Source organism: Diaphorina citri, unplaced genomic scaffold (genome assembly GCF_000475195.1).
Source record: "Diaphorina citri unplaced genomic scaffold, Diaci psyllid genome assembly version 1.1 scaffold410, whole genome shotgun sequence".
NCBI lineage: Eukaryota > Metazoa > Arthropoda > Insecta > Hemiptera > Psyllidae > Diaphorina > Diaphorina citri.
In genome coordinates this window covers 174,674-194,861 of record NW_007377845.1, presented here as the reverse complement: position 1 = coordinate 194,861, position 20,188 = coordinate 174,674, and the positions used below count along the sequence as shown (strand labels likewise).

General features: G+C 34.7%; 2 protein-coding genes across 4 annotated transcripts; both read right to left on the bottom strand.

Moving 5' to 3' along the window:
• Positions 1 to 1,327: 1,327 nt before the first annotated feature.
• Positions 1,328 to 18,471, bottom strand: LOC103508567 (cysteine-rich hydrophobic domain-containing protein 2). 3 transcript variants are annotated; one of them, XM_026823143.1, is made up of 5 exons: positions 18,114 to 18,471; positions 17,909 to 18,024; positions 16,909 to 17,119; positions 1,615 to 1,731; positions 1,328 to 1,437 (listed from the first exon to the last, which is right to left on the bottom strand). In XM_026823143.1, exons 1-5 carry the CDS (start codon positions 18,114 to 18,116, stop codon positions 1,387 to 1,389), a joined length of 498 nt encoding a protein of 165 aa, XP_026678944.1. In that variant the 5' UTR covers positions 18,117 to 18,471; the 3' UTR covers positions 1,328 to 1,386. The 3 variants fall into 3 exon arrangements, with proteins under 3 accessions (XP_026678944.1, XP_026678943.1, XP_008471344.1); XM_026823142.1 differs by having other exon boundaries at positions 17,909 to 18,034; positions 18,124 to 18,471; XM_008473122.3 differs by having other exon boundaries at positions 17,909 to 18,091; positions 18,181 to 18,470.
• Positions 12,435 to 13,068, bottom strand: LOC113467135 (liprin-alpha-2-like). The gene has a single exon (XM_026823144.1). It carries the CDS (start codon positions 12,766 to 12,768, stop codon positions 12,496 to 12,498), a length of 273 nt encoding a protein of 90 aa, XP_026678945.1. The 5' UTR covers positions 12,769 to 13,068; the 3' UTR covers positions 12,435 to 12,495.
• Positions 18,472 to 20,188: the final 1,717 nt, after the last annotated feature.

The following is a 20,188-nucleotide window of genomic DNA, read 5'->3' as shown; positions in this document are numbered from 1 at the left end:
TATAATAAATTTAAAAAAAAATCCCATCAGTAAGTAGCTAGGTTTGGTGTGTTTTTTAATCAACGTCCATTAAACATGGGCTGAAGTGGACGTGTGGAAGTGTAAACATAGGACGAGTTTATTACATGTCCACATAATGTACCCAAATCAAACAAGGGGGATAATGCGGACACAAAGGATGTCCTTCTGAAAGGGGAAATATTAATCATGGCGTTCATTACACCCTATAAGTGAACTGGCAAATATATGGAGAAATAGAGGAGCTTTGTTCTCAAAATCCTTAAATGAAATTGTGATACAATCGAAGCTGGATAGTTTTGAACCCAAAGAACTTTTTTTTTTTAATATGAGATTTTTGGACGAATATGAAAGGGACCTCGTAAATTTTCTCAAACTAGTCAAACTACCAGGTTTGACTGTAATAATGACTAGACATAAGAAATTGAACAAGTTGATACCCTACCTATAAGAAAAGATGATGAATACCTAGGTAGAAAAAGGTGAATCATTTTATTTTCAATATAAATAATGAATCATGTAAAATCCATTCCATTTTGAAAGAAGTAGGTCCTTAGGTAGGTAATCAAACCTATTTCCATTAAATGAATGAAAATAGTCCTGGTTTTATATGCGGAAAAGATTACCGGAGTGTTCAAAACCTAAAAAAAGCAGCCACTTTATGAGATTACAGATATACTTGCCGAGGCAATTAGTTAAAGAGATTTCCCTGTATTTTATCCAATAGTATTGGACTTATTTTTATTATTATTTGTTTTGTTTTGTCTGTTTGTTTTTTTTTTTTTTTTTTTTTTTTTTTTTCAAGAGTTAAATAGGTACTTTTCCAAGTTGAGAATGATAAGTTCCAACATAGGCACAACAATATTCAAACACAATGAAAATGCACAAAATTGTTCATTCAGTGAAAACACTTGAGTTCTCAGAGCTGCATTCTGAGTGGGCAACTTGTTATCATTACTTAAGCATTGTGATACTCTGAGGCTTTTGCCATTTTTCCAATCTATTGATGTGAAGATAATTCTGATTAACCTAATCAAAAACCTGTTAACTTAGAGATACTTATATGCTAATTGTGAATTCCTTCTATCTTTCAACACTATATGAGAGCATTGTTATACTCTGAGGCTTTTGCCATTTTTCCAATCTATTGATGTGAAGATAATTCTGATTAACCTAATCAAAAACCTGTTAACCCAGAGATACTTATATGCTAATTGTGAATTCCTTCTATCTTTCAACACTATATGAGTACCCTTTCCCCCCAAAAAAAAAAAAAAAAAAAAAAAAAAAAAATCAATCAATAGACAAATGAAGATAGAGGGGGAAAATGGAGCAGTTGTGTTCAGGTGCTGCGACACGACGTTTGTATTAATCTGGTCGGTAAATTTGTTTCTTTGGAAGGAATTCAATCAATAGAACCTGGAAGAGAAAATTTTAATATTTAAGACAAAGGTTTAGGAGATGGGGTTGACACAACCCCCTATAAACCCTAGGGGACTTTTAAAAAAGGTTTATGTTTTTAGACTTTTGCCCAGTTTTAAAAGAACCATCTGTAACCAGTAAAAAATAAATGAATGTGAACAGGCAAAATCTTACATATTCCATCATGTTGGATGAATCACAGCGTTGCTTTGAAAGACGCCAATGTAAGCCAAGTTTATGGTACAGACGATTATTTTCACGAGTTAGAAGTTTGTCCAAGGAGTTTTGTGTCTGAAATGAACAACAAAATGTAAAAATAAACAATAGGCATTTGATTGATATTGTTAGGATGAGATTTAAAGTCCATTTATCCTCAAAGTATAAATAGAATAATTTGTAATTTCAATATTTTGAGATTTGTAATCTGAAGGTTTTCCTCAAACATTTACTCCTTACCAAAATTAATTACCATTTCACATGCCAGAGAAATTGGGGTCTTTTCTTATAAAAGAAAAACACTCTTGTGTAGAGCCCAAAACATAAGACATCTCATTATATTGTTATTTTTCACTCTTTTTCATGATATTCAACAACTTTTGACTGCATTTTACCAATCTCCTAGTCAGGTGTCCAAGTAGGTACTCTAAAGGCCTAGACACACCAAAAACCCGCTTAAAACTAAGGCGCGTTTAAAATTCCCATTTTACATTTATCTTGTTTCCAGGGGACAAACTAAGGCGTTTAAAATTTCCATTTTACATTTCTCTTGTTTCCAGGGGACAAACTAAGCCGTCTCCAGAAGAAATGGTTCAATGAACGGGACGGCCTGATTGATGTGTTTGTGGGAGTCTGTACAGAGAATGACAATGAGGCCGATGGCAAAGCCGGGATAGGCATTTGGTTCAACTCGTTTCACCCATCGTAGGTTATACTCTTAAAAAAGTATATCGTAGCTTTTACCCTTAAAAAAGTATATCGTAGCGTAGGTTATAAAGTATTTCGTAGGTTGTTCTCTTAAAAAAAGTACACCTTAGAATACAGTAATTATTATAGGTAGGTACTTTTAAAAAAAAGTGTTGACTTTTTGTTACAAACTTTTTTAATATTTTTTACTGGAAAAACTCTTGGATAGCTTGCATGTGTACAATCGTTTCGAGCAGCTGTCCTCAGTATTCTTTAAAATAATAGAATAGGAAGTTTTGTACCTTCTCCTCTTGAACGTACAATATTTTGTGAAATTCATCAGCAATGTCGCCAATAAAAAAAGAATTGCGATCCATTGTGAGTAAAGATATTTTGGCCACTTTTCAATTTCTTTTCAAAATCATAACAATTTAAATAATAAATTTAATATCTACTTATGCGCTGTCCTCAGTATTCTTTAAAATAATAGAATAGGAAGTTTTGTACCTTCTCCTCTTGAACGTACAATATTTTGTGAAATTCATCAGCAAAGTCGCCAATAAAAAAAGAATTGCGATCCATTGTGAGTAAAGATATTTTGGCCACTTTTCAATTATTTCTTTTCAAAATCATAACAATTTAAATAATAAATTTAATATCTACTTATGCGATTATTTTTTAAATTAAATAATAGGATTCTTTCAAGTTTTTAATTTCAATTATTCAATTAGATCCGGGAAAATATAGGAAATTATTCGCATTTTCAAAATTTGAGCTGTAACTCTGTTACATGAATTATCATTATTACGGTTTTTCGATAGCAAGATGTTTCCGAGTCTTTCCTGGAAAGCTGACTGATACTTCGGTGATTTTGTGTACATGATAGCTGATAGCGTACAGGAGTAAATTTCTTTTCGTAGTTTTGGCTTGAACTACGCCTCTACTCCCATTTATTTCTCTCTCATACTGCCTAAATTTGCTTTGAACTTTGACTTTCAGCTGATAGCGTACAGGAGTAAATTTCTTTTCGTAGTTTTGGCTTGAACTACGCCTCTACTCCCATTTATTTCTCTCTCATACTGCCTCTCTCTATTTGCTATCTATTTGCTATTTCTCTCTCTCTCTATTTGCTTTGAACTTTGACTTTTTCGATTTCAATTAGATTTCTACCATCCTGCATTAATGAATTTGATTTAGCTTCCTCAGACGTAGATTATAACCTCCAGACACGTAAAACATTGTTTGGAGACAAAATGAAACTTTATCAAGCCTCTCTCATTCCCTTTCCTCTCTTCTCTCATCTCCTTTTTGTCCTCTCCTATTTTCTCTTCTCTCTTCTTTTCTCTTATCTTCCCTTCTATTCTCTTATTTTCCTTTTCTCGTCTCTTTCCACCTCTTTTCCATTCCCCTTTTCTCCTTTCCTCTCTTCCCTCGTCTCCTCTTTTGTGCTCTGCTATTTTCTCATCTGTTCTATACTCTTCCTATTTTCTCTTCTCTCTTCTTTTCTCTTATCTTTCCTTCTATTCTCTTATCTTCCCTTCTATTCTCTTATCTTCCTTTTCTCGTCTCTTTCCACATCTTTTCCATTCCCCTTTTCTCCTTTTCTCCTTTCCTCTCTTCCCTCGTCTCCTCTTTTGTGCTCTGCTATTTTCTCATCTGTTCTATACTCTTCCATTTCATCCTCGTCTCTTCCATTCTCTTTCCTTCTATTTATTCTCTTCCTCCTTTTATTTTCTCTCGTCTTTTCTCATTCCTTTCTCTCCTTTCCTCTTTCCTTTCTCTTCGATCTCTCCTCTTTCCTTGTATTCTCTTCCCTTTCCTTTCATCCTCGTCTCTTCTTTTCTCTTCGCTGTTATTTTCTCTCGTCTTTTCTCATTCCTTTCTCTCCCTTCCTCTTTCCTTTCTCTTCGATCTCTCCTCTTTCCTTGTATTCTCTTCCCTTTCCTTTCTTCCTCGTCTCTTCTATTCTCTTCGCTTTTATTTTCTCTCGTCTTTTCTCATTCCTTTCTCTCCTTTCCTCTTTCCTTTCTCTTCTCTCCTCTTTCCTTCTGTTCTCTTCTCTGGCTTTCCTTCTATCATCTTCTTTTACCTCCTCTCCTCTTTCTTCTTCTCTTCCATTCTCTCGCCTTCTCCTTTCTCTCACTGATTCCCTTCTCTTCTCTTCTTACTGTTTATCATGTCTCTCCGACCTTTTGAAAACAGAAACCTTGATGTACTGGGAGTGCATGCATTCCTCCTTATGACTCGTTTATGGTCATGTTTTCATTATAATCTTCCCACTAATGGAAAGATGATATCAAATGATGCAAATTGAGAAGTGTCCCTAAACTATTTGCGTCCCTTGGGATACTTCAAACACGGATTGGGGTTACCCTACATTTTCTGCTTTCTTACACACATTCCTTAAAAGCTCGTTACCTTGTTAGCTGTGTGGTTTAGTCTCAAAATGTTCTCCATGTGTGTGTTTTCCTCTTCTTCTTCTTCGCCTTTTTCTTCTTCTTCTTCCTCCTCCTGTTCTTCTTTCTTTTCCTCTTCTTCGTCTTTTCAACTTTAGATTTTTTTCTACTTACAATTCTCAAGGTTTTCCTTTGGGAGAGGCTTTCAATGGCTTTATGGGTCTTTGTCCGCCCTTCATCTTCCATTATGCTGGTTTGATGTGTTTCGTAAACACGAGTTCTATTTATACACCGATTATTCTCAGTTTTTTTCCCCCACGTCTGACCATGATTACGGATTCATCGCCTTTTATTCACTCCTTTCTCTCAGTTATCAATGGGTTTAGGAGTTTTCAATGGGTTCTTTTGGTTCTTAATTCTCTTTACATACTCTGTTCTACGAAAGTCCATTTCATTCGAGGTGCACATGGATGGTAAAGACACAAAGAAGAATTTTTTTTAAAAGGAAAATCCCAAATTTTCTACATTATAAAAGTAATAATTTTATTGTACCATGGTAGTTATTTTAAAATTATCTACATGATAGGAATATTAAGAGCCGCCAAAAAGCGGTAAAATGCCGCCAACCGTTGCACCGGTCTTAACCAAAAGTTTCGTGTCGCATCCTTGTCACATTTGACAGTTACGTATCAAATTTCAAGTCTCTAGCTCTTACCGTTCTCGAGATATTTTGTTTACAGACAGACACACACACAGACAGACAGACACACACACGGACCAATGGCTGAAACTTTGGATTTAGGCTCTAGGGACCTCAAAACGTGTTTTGACACTAAAAATTGACCATCGAAAATTTGACCCGATTACATTACTTTCCTCCCTATAGGATAAGGAAAGTAAAAATGAGACATTATTTATAAATTTGTAAAAGAAGAAGCAGGAGGAGGAAGAGGAGGAGAAGGAGGAGGAGAAGAAAGAAGAAGAAGAAGAGGAAGAAGAAGAAGAAGAAGAAGAGGAAGGAGAAGCATGACATGATTTTTTCGAAATTTCATACGTTCTTTTGTCGACCTAATGAAGTATTTACATAACAGATAAAGATACATATCCATTATTGAGATATTTCGAGAATTCACCAACACCTCTTGATGATTATTGATACCTGCATTTCGGTAATTTGTATGCTATTTTGAATATTCACCAAGGAGTCCCGGTGAATATTCATATTCGCCGTCGAACATCAATATTCTCACAACTTCGAGAATTCACAGCAAAAACATGTTATCTGAAATGTATCTAAAATGTGTCTTCCTTCTCTGTTCGGTTTCGGGGCGGTAAAACCGTGGGTCCGTGGCAGTTATAGTTCCCTCAGCTTGTATATTAGAAAAGTGTGAATTGATGTAGAGTTTGTAGAGTATAGATCAGTTGCGCTTACTTGGGTGATGTTTACGACTCTACGACTTCTAGATTAATCTAGATACCGATCAACTTTTTACGTAGGAATCGACCTTTTATTAAAAATATTTTCCCAATTGCAACTCCTCCATTGAAAATATCAAAAAGAGAAGAAGAGAAACGCAAATCGTACTGCTTTATGTAATTATGTACTTATGTGAATTATGTAAAATACATTTGAAAAAGGCAAAGTGATAAGTTAGGTGATAAAAGGCGACGTTAATTAAACTGACGGTGATGTTTATTTGGAAAACGTTATTCGTTTCTGTTTCCTTCGCATCGTTTTCCCTCTTGAATTTTCCCTCGAGTTTTTTTCTAGAACGGCAAATTAAAATTTGAATTTTCGACCTTTTAAAGTTACTTTTTCGGAGTTTTGACCTCAGATTTGAATTTTTCACAACTTTATACGTAGGAATCGACCTTTTATTAAAAATATTTTCCCAATTGCAACTCCTCCATTGAAAATATCAAAAAGAGAAGAAGAGGGAGAAGAGAAACGCAAATCGTACTGCTTTATGTAATTATGTACTTATGTGAATTATGTAAAATACATCTGAAAAAGGCAAAGTGATAAGTTAGGTGATAAAAGGCGACGTTAATTAAACTGACGGTGATGTTTATTTGGAAAACGTTATTCGTTTCTGTTTTCTTCGCATCGTTTTCCCTCTTGACTTTTCCCTCGAGTTTTTTCCCTCTGTTCTCAACCTTAATTTACAGACACTTATGTGTTGTGAAGTGCTCCTTTATAAAGTTGCTGATAACACAAGCAGAAAACTCGCGAATTGTATTTCGAACTTTTTCCACCCTCGGTGGCTTCATTTAGAGATTTTAAAGCCTGTATTTTGTATGAACGCCTGGTATCTACAGTGTATATGCAATGTGCAATACATACTCGTATATTCATCATACGAGTGGCTGACACTTCATTAAATTTGAATTTCAAGTTTATTTATAGATACGTAGCTGCGCTGCGTAGGTACATTCTGAATAATTGTTACTGCAGTGTGTTGGCTATTAAGTAGTGCTTTACTTAATCTCTCAACATGTCAGCAATCAAGTCCTGTTATACAGTTTCCCTATTGTTGATAATCCCACTTCCCAGTTAATTTTCCCGTATTCACATTCCAAACAATTGGAAAAAAAAACCCCTACAGAACCCCTTGTACGTACAACATGTGCACAGATTTAGCAAAAACGTGATTTTTGTCCGACAGCTCTCGTAATGTGCTCCTGAAGACTAAACACAGTGGAAGCTTTTAATTTTCTGCAATTAAAAAGTCATTATAAACAAATGGAGGGAGAGAGGCAGAAAGGAAAGTAGGAGAGGAAAGAGGAGGGGGAGAGGGGAAGGTAGAAACATGGGAAGGGGCAGCAAATGAATTGTTGCTGCTGCATATGAAGTGATACAGAAAATCTGTATTGTCTTTTTTGTATTCTAAAATAAAAATAGACTGCAATCATGGGATTTCCCGTTAATTTGTGAAAAAATTAACTTTTTTAATTTTCCCTCGCCAAGTGGTGGGGTGATCCTGGAAGGTGAAACATCTCATTCAGAGTGAGCTCAAAAGCTGAAAATATCTCATTCAAGAGTTTGTTGTTCATAGGTTAGGAGACATCAGACACGAGTCTACTGTAACAGTTGTTTCATTTCTACCAAATGAAAAACAGCGATGAAACATTCATCTCTGGAGGAAAATATCTGAATTACAAACCACGAATGCAGATTTACATTTCCTCAAAATGATTTTTCCAATTCCGTCACTGACGATGACAACTTGTTTTGCCCACAGTGCGATGTCTTACATGCTGTCAAAAGAAAATTGCTCTCGGGCATAATTTGGCCGGCGACAGCAAAAAAGAAAGAAAGAAAGAAGAAGAAAAAAAAAAAAAAAAAAAAAAAAAAAAACAGGCAAAATTAAAAAGCACAAGAAATGAATGAGAAAAAAGTATAAATATACTATGGGTTGTTGTTTTTATTTATTATGATTATTATCATAATCTGTTCTATTATCATTACTACTACTGTTTTTCAAAATCATAATAATTTCTCCTTTCAATATCTGTCTCAATAGCAGGTAGGTATCTATTTTCAGAGACATTATTGATGAATTGGGAAAATAATTTATTTGCTTCCTGGAAACCCTCCTAGAGTGTGTTATTTGGTCGAAATCCGACAAACTGACGACAGTCACAATAATTTGGGAGTTATAAATCAAAATGGATTTTGATTATGCGTATCTAAGTATCATTGAAATTTTCTTTAGGAATGAGCTGTTCATTTCTCAGCAAAGACACAACTTTGGGTCGGGGTTGTGTTTTTTGATCTTTTGGGGTCACTAGGAAGCTATTCGCTATGAAAACTAATTTTGATATTTTTATTTATTAATGCCATGTAGGGAAAATATTCTTTATGTTAAACATAAAAAATCAAGAGTCTAATCTGATGATTGTACGATTGGGTGTTTGTAACATTATTATGAAAGCAAAGTGAGTTCAAGAGCTTCGAAGAGACCTTTAGAAAAGTGTGTTACTCTAGATACTCTAGAAGGTGAAAAGTGAAAGTAAAAAGTGACTGAACTTATTAACTTTAAACTTAAAGTAACTTTGAATGCTGTATCTTGAAGTAATATGAAAGGTTATTTTAAACTTAAAATAATATTCGTGTCACTTTAAAACTGAAAACTAAAGTCCACCCCCCCCCCCGAAAAAAAAAAAAAAAAAAAAAAAAAAAAAAAAAAAAAAAAAACTTGGCTGTTTTATCAACATTAAGAAGAAATAATTCAATCACGTGCTAATAAAACTTTACTTTCAGGATTAAGGCTAAGACTGGAGAGTAAAACTAATCGAATTTCTTTCTAGACTCTATCAACCAGACTATGAATGTAGGTAGGTACCTATCTATCTATGAAGACTTAATAAAGGGTTTCGAAAGAGAAAAAACTGAGAATAAAGGTAAAAAGATGCAAGAAACGGTATAAAATTTCTGTCGTTTTTTTTTTTTCTTTAATTTTATATCATCCATCTACCTTTAAACCCTTTTCATATTACTCCAGAATACCTACATCTACTCTACTGAGTTTTTTTGCATTAAAACATGCAGGTAAGGCAAAACTTTCTCTCGAGGGCCGGTATTCGAACTCAATACCACTGGGTAATCAGCACCAGTGGGTCAAAAGTTCACCAAATTTAGTTTGAGTCAATACTAACTATACCTATAGATGATTTCTCATTCAAACTTGAAGTTGTCTAATTTAATTTCTCAAAGTATTAGAACAGGTTTAAGGACATGTTTGGCATTCGAAACCAAGACAACTCGGAAGTGAAATTCCACCTTGGAATTTCAGGAAATAGGGAAAGTAAAAAATGTACCGAAATGTTTCGTTTTCTACTCAGGGAGGTGAACAAAGTAGAAAACTAAAAAATCAGATAGAAACCAACGAAGAGATACCTCCAGCAGAAGACTCCATTTTACAGAATTTAAGAACATACCTACCAGTTGTTGAACAATCTGTCTTTATTTTGCTTACCCCAAAAACATATGTTACCCCAAAAAAACTAAAAAATCAGATAGAAACCAACGAAGAGATACCTCCAGCAGAAGACTCCATTTTACAGAATTTAAGAACATACCTACCAGTTATTGAACAATCTATCTTTATTTTGCTTTATGCTAACCCCAAAAACATATGTTACCACAATGGTACCTATAGCTCCCCGTTGAGTCTTCGTGAACCATGTCCCAATGCCTTTATTACAATGTGAACAATGTCTTTATCACTTTGAAAACTTTTTCCCACCATGACAGAAAATCTTATTTATGTATGCAACTAGTCTTCGTGAACCATGTCCCAATGCCTTTATTACAATGTGAACAATGTCTTTATCACTTTGAAAACTTTTTCCCACCATGACAAAAAAGCTCATTCATGTATGCAACTATATGGAAAGAGATTATTAAAGGTACTCAGAACTACAGAACTCTTTGTTACAAAATCTTGGAAATATTCGTCGGCAGATTAATCCAAATTTTCAACATGATCAAAATCTTACCTATTTTCAAAGTACCTAGGTAGTATACTTGTTTTCAAATTCCTTGGTAATACCTATTTTCAAAATACCTAGTTAAAACCTATTTTCAAAGTTATTATTTGCAATAAGAGCTTATTATTTTTCATTTACCTACATTAGTTAGGATCCATAAAGGTAATTTCGTCTGTTCTCTTAAAAGCGCTTTAAAAGATTAACGTTATAGTTTCAATAACACTAATTAATACCGTTATTAGGAATAATAGTCTGAGAGCAGGATTACTAGAAGAAAAACTCCATTTGTTTATAATGACTTTTTAATTGCAGAAAATTAAAAGCTTCCACTGTGTTTAGTCTTCAGGAGCACATTACGAGAGCTGTCAGACAAAAATCACGTTTTTGCTAAATCTGTGCACATGTTGTACGTACAAGGGGTTCTTTAGGGGGTTTTTTCCAATTGTTTGGAATGTGAATACGGGAAAATTAACTGGGAAGTGGGATTATCAACAATAGGGAAACTCTATAACAGGACTTGATTGCTGACATGTTGAGAGATTAAGTAAAGCACTACTTAATAGCCAACACACTGCAGTAACAATTATTCAGAATGTACCTACGCAGCGCAGCTATGTATCTATAAATAAACTTGAAATTCAAATTTAATAAATTATTCAGAATGTACCTACGCAGCGCAGCTACGTATCTATAAATAAACTTGAAATTCAAATTTAATGAAGTGTCAGCCACTCGTATCATGACTTTATGAGTATGTATTGCACATTGCATATACAGTGTAGATACCAGGCGTTCATACAAAATACAGGCTTTAAAATCTCTAAATGAAGCCACTGAGGGTGGAAAAAGTTCGAAGTACAATTTGCGAGTTTTAAAAAAAATCCCATTTGTATGAATTTCATTTTCAACTGAATCCAATAAGGGAGGGGACAAAGATTTTTTTTTCCGTTCTTTAACCATATCCTTCAGGTTTTCTACCAAATTGTTTTGGATGATCTTACCTATTAAGTCTCATTCTGGCAGGATAAACAATGTATATTCTATTCTACTCATATTAACAGAAAGTCATGAGGTCAGTTTCTTAAGCAGAGAGAGTTGACATTAATGGTCGATCGACGTCAACTGAAACACTCTCTTCAAGATACCTTTATTTTGATTCTTATGCCGGGGGCCACAAATTGTCGATATAAATAGGGTTGATTAATGCTAATCTAAATGGTTAACCCTAGTTAAAAGTCCAAAATTAACCAAAATATGGCGTGGGCGTTAGTTGAGCACCAAAATAGCCAGCAGCTCGTTTTGATTCAGATGGTCACTCGTCCAGTTACTAATCACAAACAATGTTGTTTGATTTCGCTAATCCGAAGGGAATTCAAAGTTCCATTTCCGCAGGCTACGCAATATTTTGCTATTGTGATGCTCTCATTTGATTGAAAATTTCATACCACACCTGTACCTATAGTGCGGATAATATATAAACATATACACTAAACACAGTGGAAGCTTTTAATTTTCTGCAATTAAAAAGTCATTATAAACAAATGGAGGGAGAGAGGCAGAAAGGAAAGTAGGAGGAAAGAGAGGAGAGGAAAGAGGAGGGGGAGAGGGGAAGGTAGAAACATGGGAAGGGGCAGCAAATGAATTGTTACTGCTGCATATGAAGTGATACAGAAAATCTGTATTGTCTTTTTTGCATTATAAAATAAAAATAGACTGCAATCATGGGATTTCCCGTTAATTTGTGAAAAAATGAACTTTTTTAATTTTTCCTCGCCCTCGTGGTTGTTGTGATCCTGGGAGGTAAAATTTCTCATTCAGAGTGAGCTCAAGAGTTGTTCATAGGAGACATCAGACACGAGTCTGTAGCATTTGTTTCATTTCTACCAAATGAAAAACAGCGATGAAACATTCATCTCTGGAGGAAAATGTATTATTATTATTATTATTTATTTATTTTTTAGAGGTATCAAATTGGTTGAAAAAACATTAGATTCCCAGCATATTTTGCACAAGAGTAGTCAACTACTTGAATTCATTTAGTAGGGTAAATACTTATCAATCAATAACACTCCTACATATTTGGGGGATCATAGATTGCTATGAAATAGATTGGCAACTATCTCATTCTTTGGACAAATTAATGACAGTCTGTAGTTTAATTTCTTTTAGAGTTATCTTGAATTAATTTCAGATTTAGTGATAAGGGAATAATGGGCCATTACAATATTATGTCTAGTAGGATGGGTAGGTGGATCTTACTACTCTACCTACCAATGGATCTTACCTGTGGCAAACTAGCTGCAATTTGTCTCTGAAGTGAGTCCCTTTCCTTCTCAACCATGGATAATTTGCCTGAGGTTTCTGACAGCCTATCCTGAGTTTCTCTTAGATTGTCTAGGAGCTTATCTTTCTCATCAAACATGGTTACCATAAGCTGTTCAAAGTTTGCATCTTCCCCAGAGAACAGGGATCCTCGTTGCCCGGGTACCACATCCTCAGATATGGTGGGCATAACGTCACACATCATATTCCACATGACTGCTAGGTTTCTATCCTTGGTTTGGTCTGTACGCGAAAAATTCTGCTGGAAATTGGCTATGGACTAGGCACTATTTACACACCCTTCCTCGAAGCTCTTATGATAGAGCAGAGTCCCCGCTAAGTACGGCATTGCTAGGAGATGCGACCACGGGCAAACACTGATTATTATACACTACACAGTCCATAGCCTTTGGTTTCCCATTGAATAATTACGAACCGAGAATGCGACAAAAATCTACATTTTAAATTCACGAAATATACTCATTCGAATTCGAGACTCACGATTCGACTAAAGAAAAACATGAACTTCAAAAGCCTGTGACGTCAGGAACTAGGATTGGCTGTCTTCAAAATTTCAATCAATGGAAAACAACAGAGAAAAATCCGTGCATAATTCTCTGTGGCCCATGCTCAGAAATAAATTATGCACAGGGTGTGGGGAAGCCCGCGAGTTCAAAAAATAGAAAATATTTTAAATTCCTTCGAAAAACGTACCTACTGATGTTAGGTATATAAATTTTATGCTCTTTTCTCTTTTACCAATTTTTTGCCAAAATTCTGGTAAAGTTGTATGAAGTTGATAGGTCGTCTTTATTACTATACAATGATTTCTTTTAATAATTCCGATCTAACGTATCTTGTTTTGTTCTAGTTAAAAAAAAATCCCATTTGGAATGTAGAATTTTGCTAACAGAAAGAGAAAGGCTATAAGCGTACGTACGAGGCCTTACCAGTGTCTAATAAATACATTTTTGCTTCAAGAATGTTTTAGAGTGTTTACCGAATCATTCTAACCAAATAATAGAAAGTTTCGAGAGAAGAACAAAAACACACAAGTCCCAATGATGAATACAAAAATATCACATAAAAGGTCGGCGAAGACTGAAATTACATTTATGGTACCCTCTCTCTCCTTAATGCATGTACTGATAATAAGTAAGCATAACACATACTCATTCAAGACACTTTCACACCAGTAATATTAGTGAAGGAAAAAAAAATAAAACAATAAGGGGAGGGAATAAAACTAAATAGACTTTCAAATAAAAACACGCTATTTGATATCACGGCTGCGTGTATAACAAGATAGCCGTTCGAAGTACTTGATTGCTTGCGTGATGTCATTAAAAATTCAGTTTCTGCAACTAAGAAACTAATATAAAGAGAAAAAATTACGATCCAAGAATAAAGTGTGCAATACAATGTTCTTTCTATTAATCTTTATTCATAACATTAAACTCCCATCAGGCGATCAGAAAAATTAATTTCCTGTTTACCTATGTGTAATGTAAAACAGGAGAGTATATCTTTGTCAACAATAAAACAGTCCAAAGATTTTCCAGTGAAAGAAATGGGAAAAACTTTGGAAACCATACAGGCGGCGACGAACTCCAATTTTAGAAATCTCACCAGTAAATATGGTGGAGCTTTCCTTTTTTAAAAAAATATTTTTATTTTTTTTTAAAAAAAAAAAAAAAATAAGAAAAATTGTATAACTACTCTAGTGTCCGCTAGTTAAAGATGAGAAATATTATCATTTCTACATACCTACAAGTTTTGCAGGCCATATAGTCACATGGCTGATAATGCAAGAATTCACTTTAAGTACAAAAATATTTGAGTACCTCTATCACATAGTTACAACCATATTTTTTTTTTTAGTATTACTTTGTCAGTGCTAAATACAATAGGTAAGTATACTTTTATTTTGCCATTTATATTTCATAATAATGGATATTAATACTAGTCAACCCCGAATTCAGATTCATTTTCCAAGTAGTTTGTACAACTAGGTAACTTGCTTGAAAATCTTCCCAATCTTTTAATGAAAAGAGTCCATTTTATATAAGGTTTACATCGAATAATAATGATAATAAGTGGTCATAAAGGCCAAACAAGCAGGAGGCCCTAATCCTATTTCTGTCTGGATCAGGGAAAATTCAGCATTGTCATGGGATTTTAAGGTCTACTCAATCTCACGAAAACAACTAGGGAGCTACTTGTAAATGGGTAGCTACCAATGTCGGTAATATAAGCACTCTAGGATCTAAAATTTGCTGAGTGATGTTATATAATTATTGTACTGGGTAAAGTCCTAACAATCCTTGGCCAATAAACCAAACAGTGTACAACTTATTACAAAGTTACATAATACTCTAATAATTATGTAACTAAACTATTAGTTTTTCAATACTGTTGTTTGTGAATTCAGCAAGCTTTGTGAGGAATGCACATTACCTACCTATATCAGATTTCATAGATTATTATTATTTTATTTTATTTTTTGAGTTATGAGTCATGAACAATACACAAGCAATTTAAATTGACACTACCTGGCATAAATCCAAACTGGCCATCAGATATACAAGTCTCCTTCCTTAACCGCTTGTCAATAATTCTTTCATACAACTTCATTGTAGATTATTATTATTTTATTTTATTTTTTGAGTCATGAGTCATGAACAATACACAAGCAATTTAAATTGACACAATGGACACTCGACAGGGACAATATGATTGGTTCAATTTTCAAATAAAATTAATCCAGCGACGTGATTATTAAGAAATGAAAAATCATAATGACGACAGTAAATTGTAATTAAAAATAATTGTGAAAAACAATGGTTGAGTAGGTATAATAATAAATGGACGAGCATGAAAGAAAGTTGCATGATAGAAGGATGGGAGAGGATCCTTCATGTTGTGTAAAAAAGAAATAAAGAAAGAAAAATGTTGGGGAAATTTAATAGATATATGAGATACCTAAATAAAGTGGATGTGAAATCAGACAATCAAAACTAAACCAAGAAGAAGAAAAGGGTATTATCAGTTTCCTAACAGTGGTAGATTCTTTAAGGAGACAAAACTTGGAAGATATTTATGGCTAGTTTTCTAAAACAAAAAAGTGATAATTGATGACAACATGAAAACCATTAGAAAACTCTCCTTGGCTAGGTAATATTACAAGACTATAATATGGCTAATGGTATACGTAAGTCCTTTGGCCAATAGCCGTGTCTAATGTCTTACGTCCGGTAGGGAGTCTTACGTCCGCCTTACTTTACTAGTAGGTATTTACTGTATTAAATACATAAATATATACATACATAGTTAAATACATGGGTGCAAAATAGACATAGAAGTAAGGTAGATATTTTAATGAATACACACTCATCGCTTGAACGTCGAACGAAGCAAGGTCCCAAATCCAAACCAAGGTAGAAACACACACACGCCACGTGAGCTCATTGGGAGTCAGAAAGATGTGGTTCAAAGTTCTCCCATAATATAGTAGATGATTTTGTTCACGATAGCTGCACTGCCCTCACGTGACGTGACGTGAGGGCAGTGTGTTTCTACTTCTTTGACGAAAACAGACGGTGAGACATTGAGACACTTTGGTAAAGGCCTAGACACACCAAAAAACCGCTGAGTATTACAACCCATGTTTATATGAGAGCTGACACACCAAAACCGCTGAGGTTTCCCGCACGGCGACCGCTGCGGTTTCCGAGACCTAACCTCAAACTTCGATTTCTTCAAAGGAAATCAAGCCAGCAATGCCGTGCGGTTTTGCGTTCTTTTTTGTTTGTTTACATTTTTTGTTCCATAGAGGAAAAGCATTTCTTTGGGTATCCCGGGACTTTTCAAATTTGTTGAAAGTTGGAAAGTTTCCAAGACTCTATGTTCATCAAGCCCCAGCTGAATTGGTATGCATCCACTAGGAATTGGTCCATAGTATTAATTATTATCAAAATTTCAAGGGATAAAGAAAATACAAATTTTCGACTTTTGAAAAAATTTGAAAAGACGCGGTTGAATTTTTTGGTAGTAGTCCAAAGAAGAATCAAAAATAACTCCTGCCGCTAGCGGCAAAATTCATCGCAAGAAAAAAATCTCTTGGTTGCCGCACGGCAGCCGCAAAATAAAAACCGTGCGGTTTTGGTGTGTCTAGGCCTTAACACTCTTGTGTAGAGCCCAAAACATAAGACATCTCATTATATTGTTATTTTTCACTCTTTTTCATGATATTCAACAACTTTTGACTACATTTTACCAATCTCCTAGTCAGGTGTCCAAGTGGGTACTTGAAGTCTTTTCAGCCCCAGTAGGTACAGGCTAGACAAATACTTACTCTTTTACTGAGACAAACTACTGGCCACAAAGAGCATCCTAAAGTACAACAGCAACAGACACAGCCACAAAATAACCACTTTGCATTCACAGGAAGTGTTTTCTTAAGTACAGTGTTAATTTGCTCAATAGTTGTCTGGTATTCTTCTGGGGCCACTCTGGATATTAAACTACTTGGAAAGTCTGTTTCAAATTTATTACTCAGTCCAAATCTGTAAAGAAAGAATGAAAGGTAATGATTATTTCCTAAAACCAAAAGTACATACATATCTAAAAAAAAAAAAGAAACAGTTGTTCCTAGGTCCTATTCCACAAGTCACTCTGAACTTTCCAATGTGCTGAAACTTTTTGTACCATTTGTTATAATTTTCTGTGCATTGAGTATGAAGTGAGCCATGAGGAGTGCAGAGTTGTTTGTGGGACAAGTACCAGTACCTAATGGCTCACCTACAGAACCTGAATATTAGAATATAATTAATATTCTTTAGATTGTGACATATATCAAAGAGAGCTAAATCTCATTTTAAAAATATCAAAGTGTTCGAACTTGAAAACCGCATGAACTGAAAGGTTGTTTGAAAAAATGTATTCCTAGTTTGTACGTCTAGAAATTTACAAATTACATTTTGAAGTAGTTGAAATTTTCATGAAGTCGAAAAAACTTCAACTTCCCTGTGGGAACTGGAAACCTCTGGCTCCGTCATGCAAGCAGTTGACCAAGGAGGTTGACTACAGGTGTGTTTTCCTTCCGGAAACTGACCACTTACTATGATTGTAATTTTCCTTTCGAGAAACTGACCACAGGAAATTTTATTTGATCACAGCATCTCCCTAGCACATCTAGAAGTGGGTTAGAATTAGTATGAGTGAGTGAGTGAGTCAGTTACACAAGGGGCTGTATATATTTAGGATTCTTTAGATTGTGACATATATCAAAGAGAGCTAAATCTCATTATATGTATTATGACTGCAATATATCCAAGTCTTTTGAATTTACTTACACTGTCATGCTCCCTGCTCCTCGTACAATGATAGGATCTGGTACCACAACAACAGAGTCGTCACATCCCGTTGAGTCCAATTCAATTCTCTCCTCATAGATTGCGTCAAAATCCACCATTTTGATGGTAATATATTCAGCTATCCAGTTTCAAAGTGAATTGTTCAGAAATATCACAAAATTTCATAGATTGCGTCAAAATCCACCATTTTGATGGTAATATATTCAGCTATCCAGTTTCAAAGTGAATTGTTCAGAAATATCACAAAATTATCATGCAGGTATCCAAAAATCACAACCAAAATTTCTTTATGCTTGTCATGATAGCTCTTTGTATGAAGAATATTGATGTAACTTTACTCTAGTAACTTACAAAATACAAGTGTCCAACTTTCATAATACCATACAGTAATAGCGCTATGACGGTTCATTTAACTGGTGGACGATGAGAATAATTTATCAACTATCGGAATTTGGTAGCTATTTTGATTGGAAAATAATTTTACGTTGTGGAAAAAAATTGGCAAAGTCCTGTCGAAAAAAGGAAAAATTCTGGATGAAAAGGGAAAAAGAAAACAACAGATCACAAAAACAGTTAACTGGTGGACGATGAGAATAATTTATCAACTATCGGAATTTGGTAGCTATTTTGATTGGAAAATAATTTTACGTTGTGGAAAAAATTGGCAAAGTCCTGTCGAAAAAAGAAAAGATTCTGGATGAAAAGGGAAAAAGAAAACAACAGATTACAAAAACTTCGTATGATGTCACAAGTCAGCTGATTTGTTATCTATCGCCACAGAGTTAAATCATATCCGAAGGTGCACAGAGTTTGTGCAATCTTTTTCATCCTTGATTTACCTTTGCGTTTGAAGACTTGATGGCTTAAAAATGGTAATATTTGCACATCCACTATTTTATTCCCAGCTTAGGTAAAAGTTGCACATCCACCAAAAATAGATGGGTGGGTTGATATTCTTCGAGAATTCAGTTAGAAACTTTCAGTTTTGCAGAAGATTTTACTTTCTATTATTTTTCAAGACATCAATTTTCTTTGGACGGATGTTTATAGGGGGCCTAGCCTAGGGGCCACGCTTCAGCTGTCTTTCCGTACCTGATTGAATGGAGCAGTTGCAAATGGGTAAAAATTATAAATAAATGGTCGATTCCTATGTAAAAAGTTGGGAAAAATCCAAATCTGAGGTCAAAACTCCGAAAAAATAACTTTAAAAGGTCAAAAATTCAATTTTTATTTTCCGTTCTAATGAAAGTGTTCAAATATGTGTGACGTCAGACTTTACGCAGTTGTTTTTTTCATCCGTTAGGCCACTATGCAAGCGCGCTAGCGGAGGAGCAGAAAGAACTGCGCAGAAACGAATGCGCACAAATACATTAATGCGTTGCCCGCGAGGGAGCTTTGCTCGGGACATTTATTTTGATGTGATGTCTTCGCCTACGGGAGCGTATGTCGTGACGTCAAAGTTCACGATTTACCGGTATTTTTTAAAGCGATTTATCTCGGGATCCAGAAGTCGTAGAAGAAAAAGAAAAATTCCGTTGGTCCTGATTTTTCCTGCTCTATGACTTGGAAACATCACCCAAGTAAGCGCAACTGTTCTATTGAGCGGGTCTCTTGCAATGAAATACCAACTACCCTATTACCTACAGGTTTTAGTCATAGAATGTCCATTCCTTAGGATATATAGGTAAATATGAAGCCAATTCTTTAATAGGTATTAATTCTATGCCAAAGCTTGTATTAAATCTCATTCTTGTTTACGTTTTCAGTGACTTTCTATTTGCTGTATTCTCTTAAAGATCCATCCCTGAATTTCATCCGTTGCATACAAATGGACCTAGTTTCAAATTGTAATAATAATTAGCATTGTTTGCTCCAATGTTAAGTCTACTCTAGGTCCACAGGTTTGTTTAATCTTTTGAAACCACCCCTGGGGTCCTCATGCTGAGGTAAATGTCTTTATCAAACCTATTGATCACGTAGAAAATGTCAAACGAATGTTTGTAGAATACATTATGAGTTTCTCGACATTACATTTCATATGTGCTTTTACATTAGTTACGTTCTGTGTTAAAAATATCCACGGTTAGTATCTCCGTATCGTAAGTGAAAATCCGCACATGTATTTGGCCAGAGGAATACGTTTTTTACGGTGTTTTTATTTCGCCAAGTTGAAGTACTTGACGAAAAACTAAAGTGCAGAGGAACGTCTTTTGTTTTTCTACCCAACGTGGCAGAAATAACAATAAATAATTGTATTTG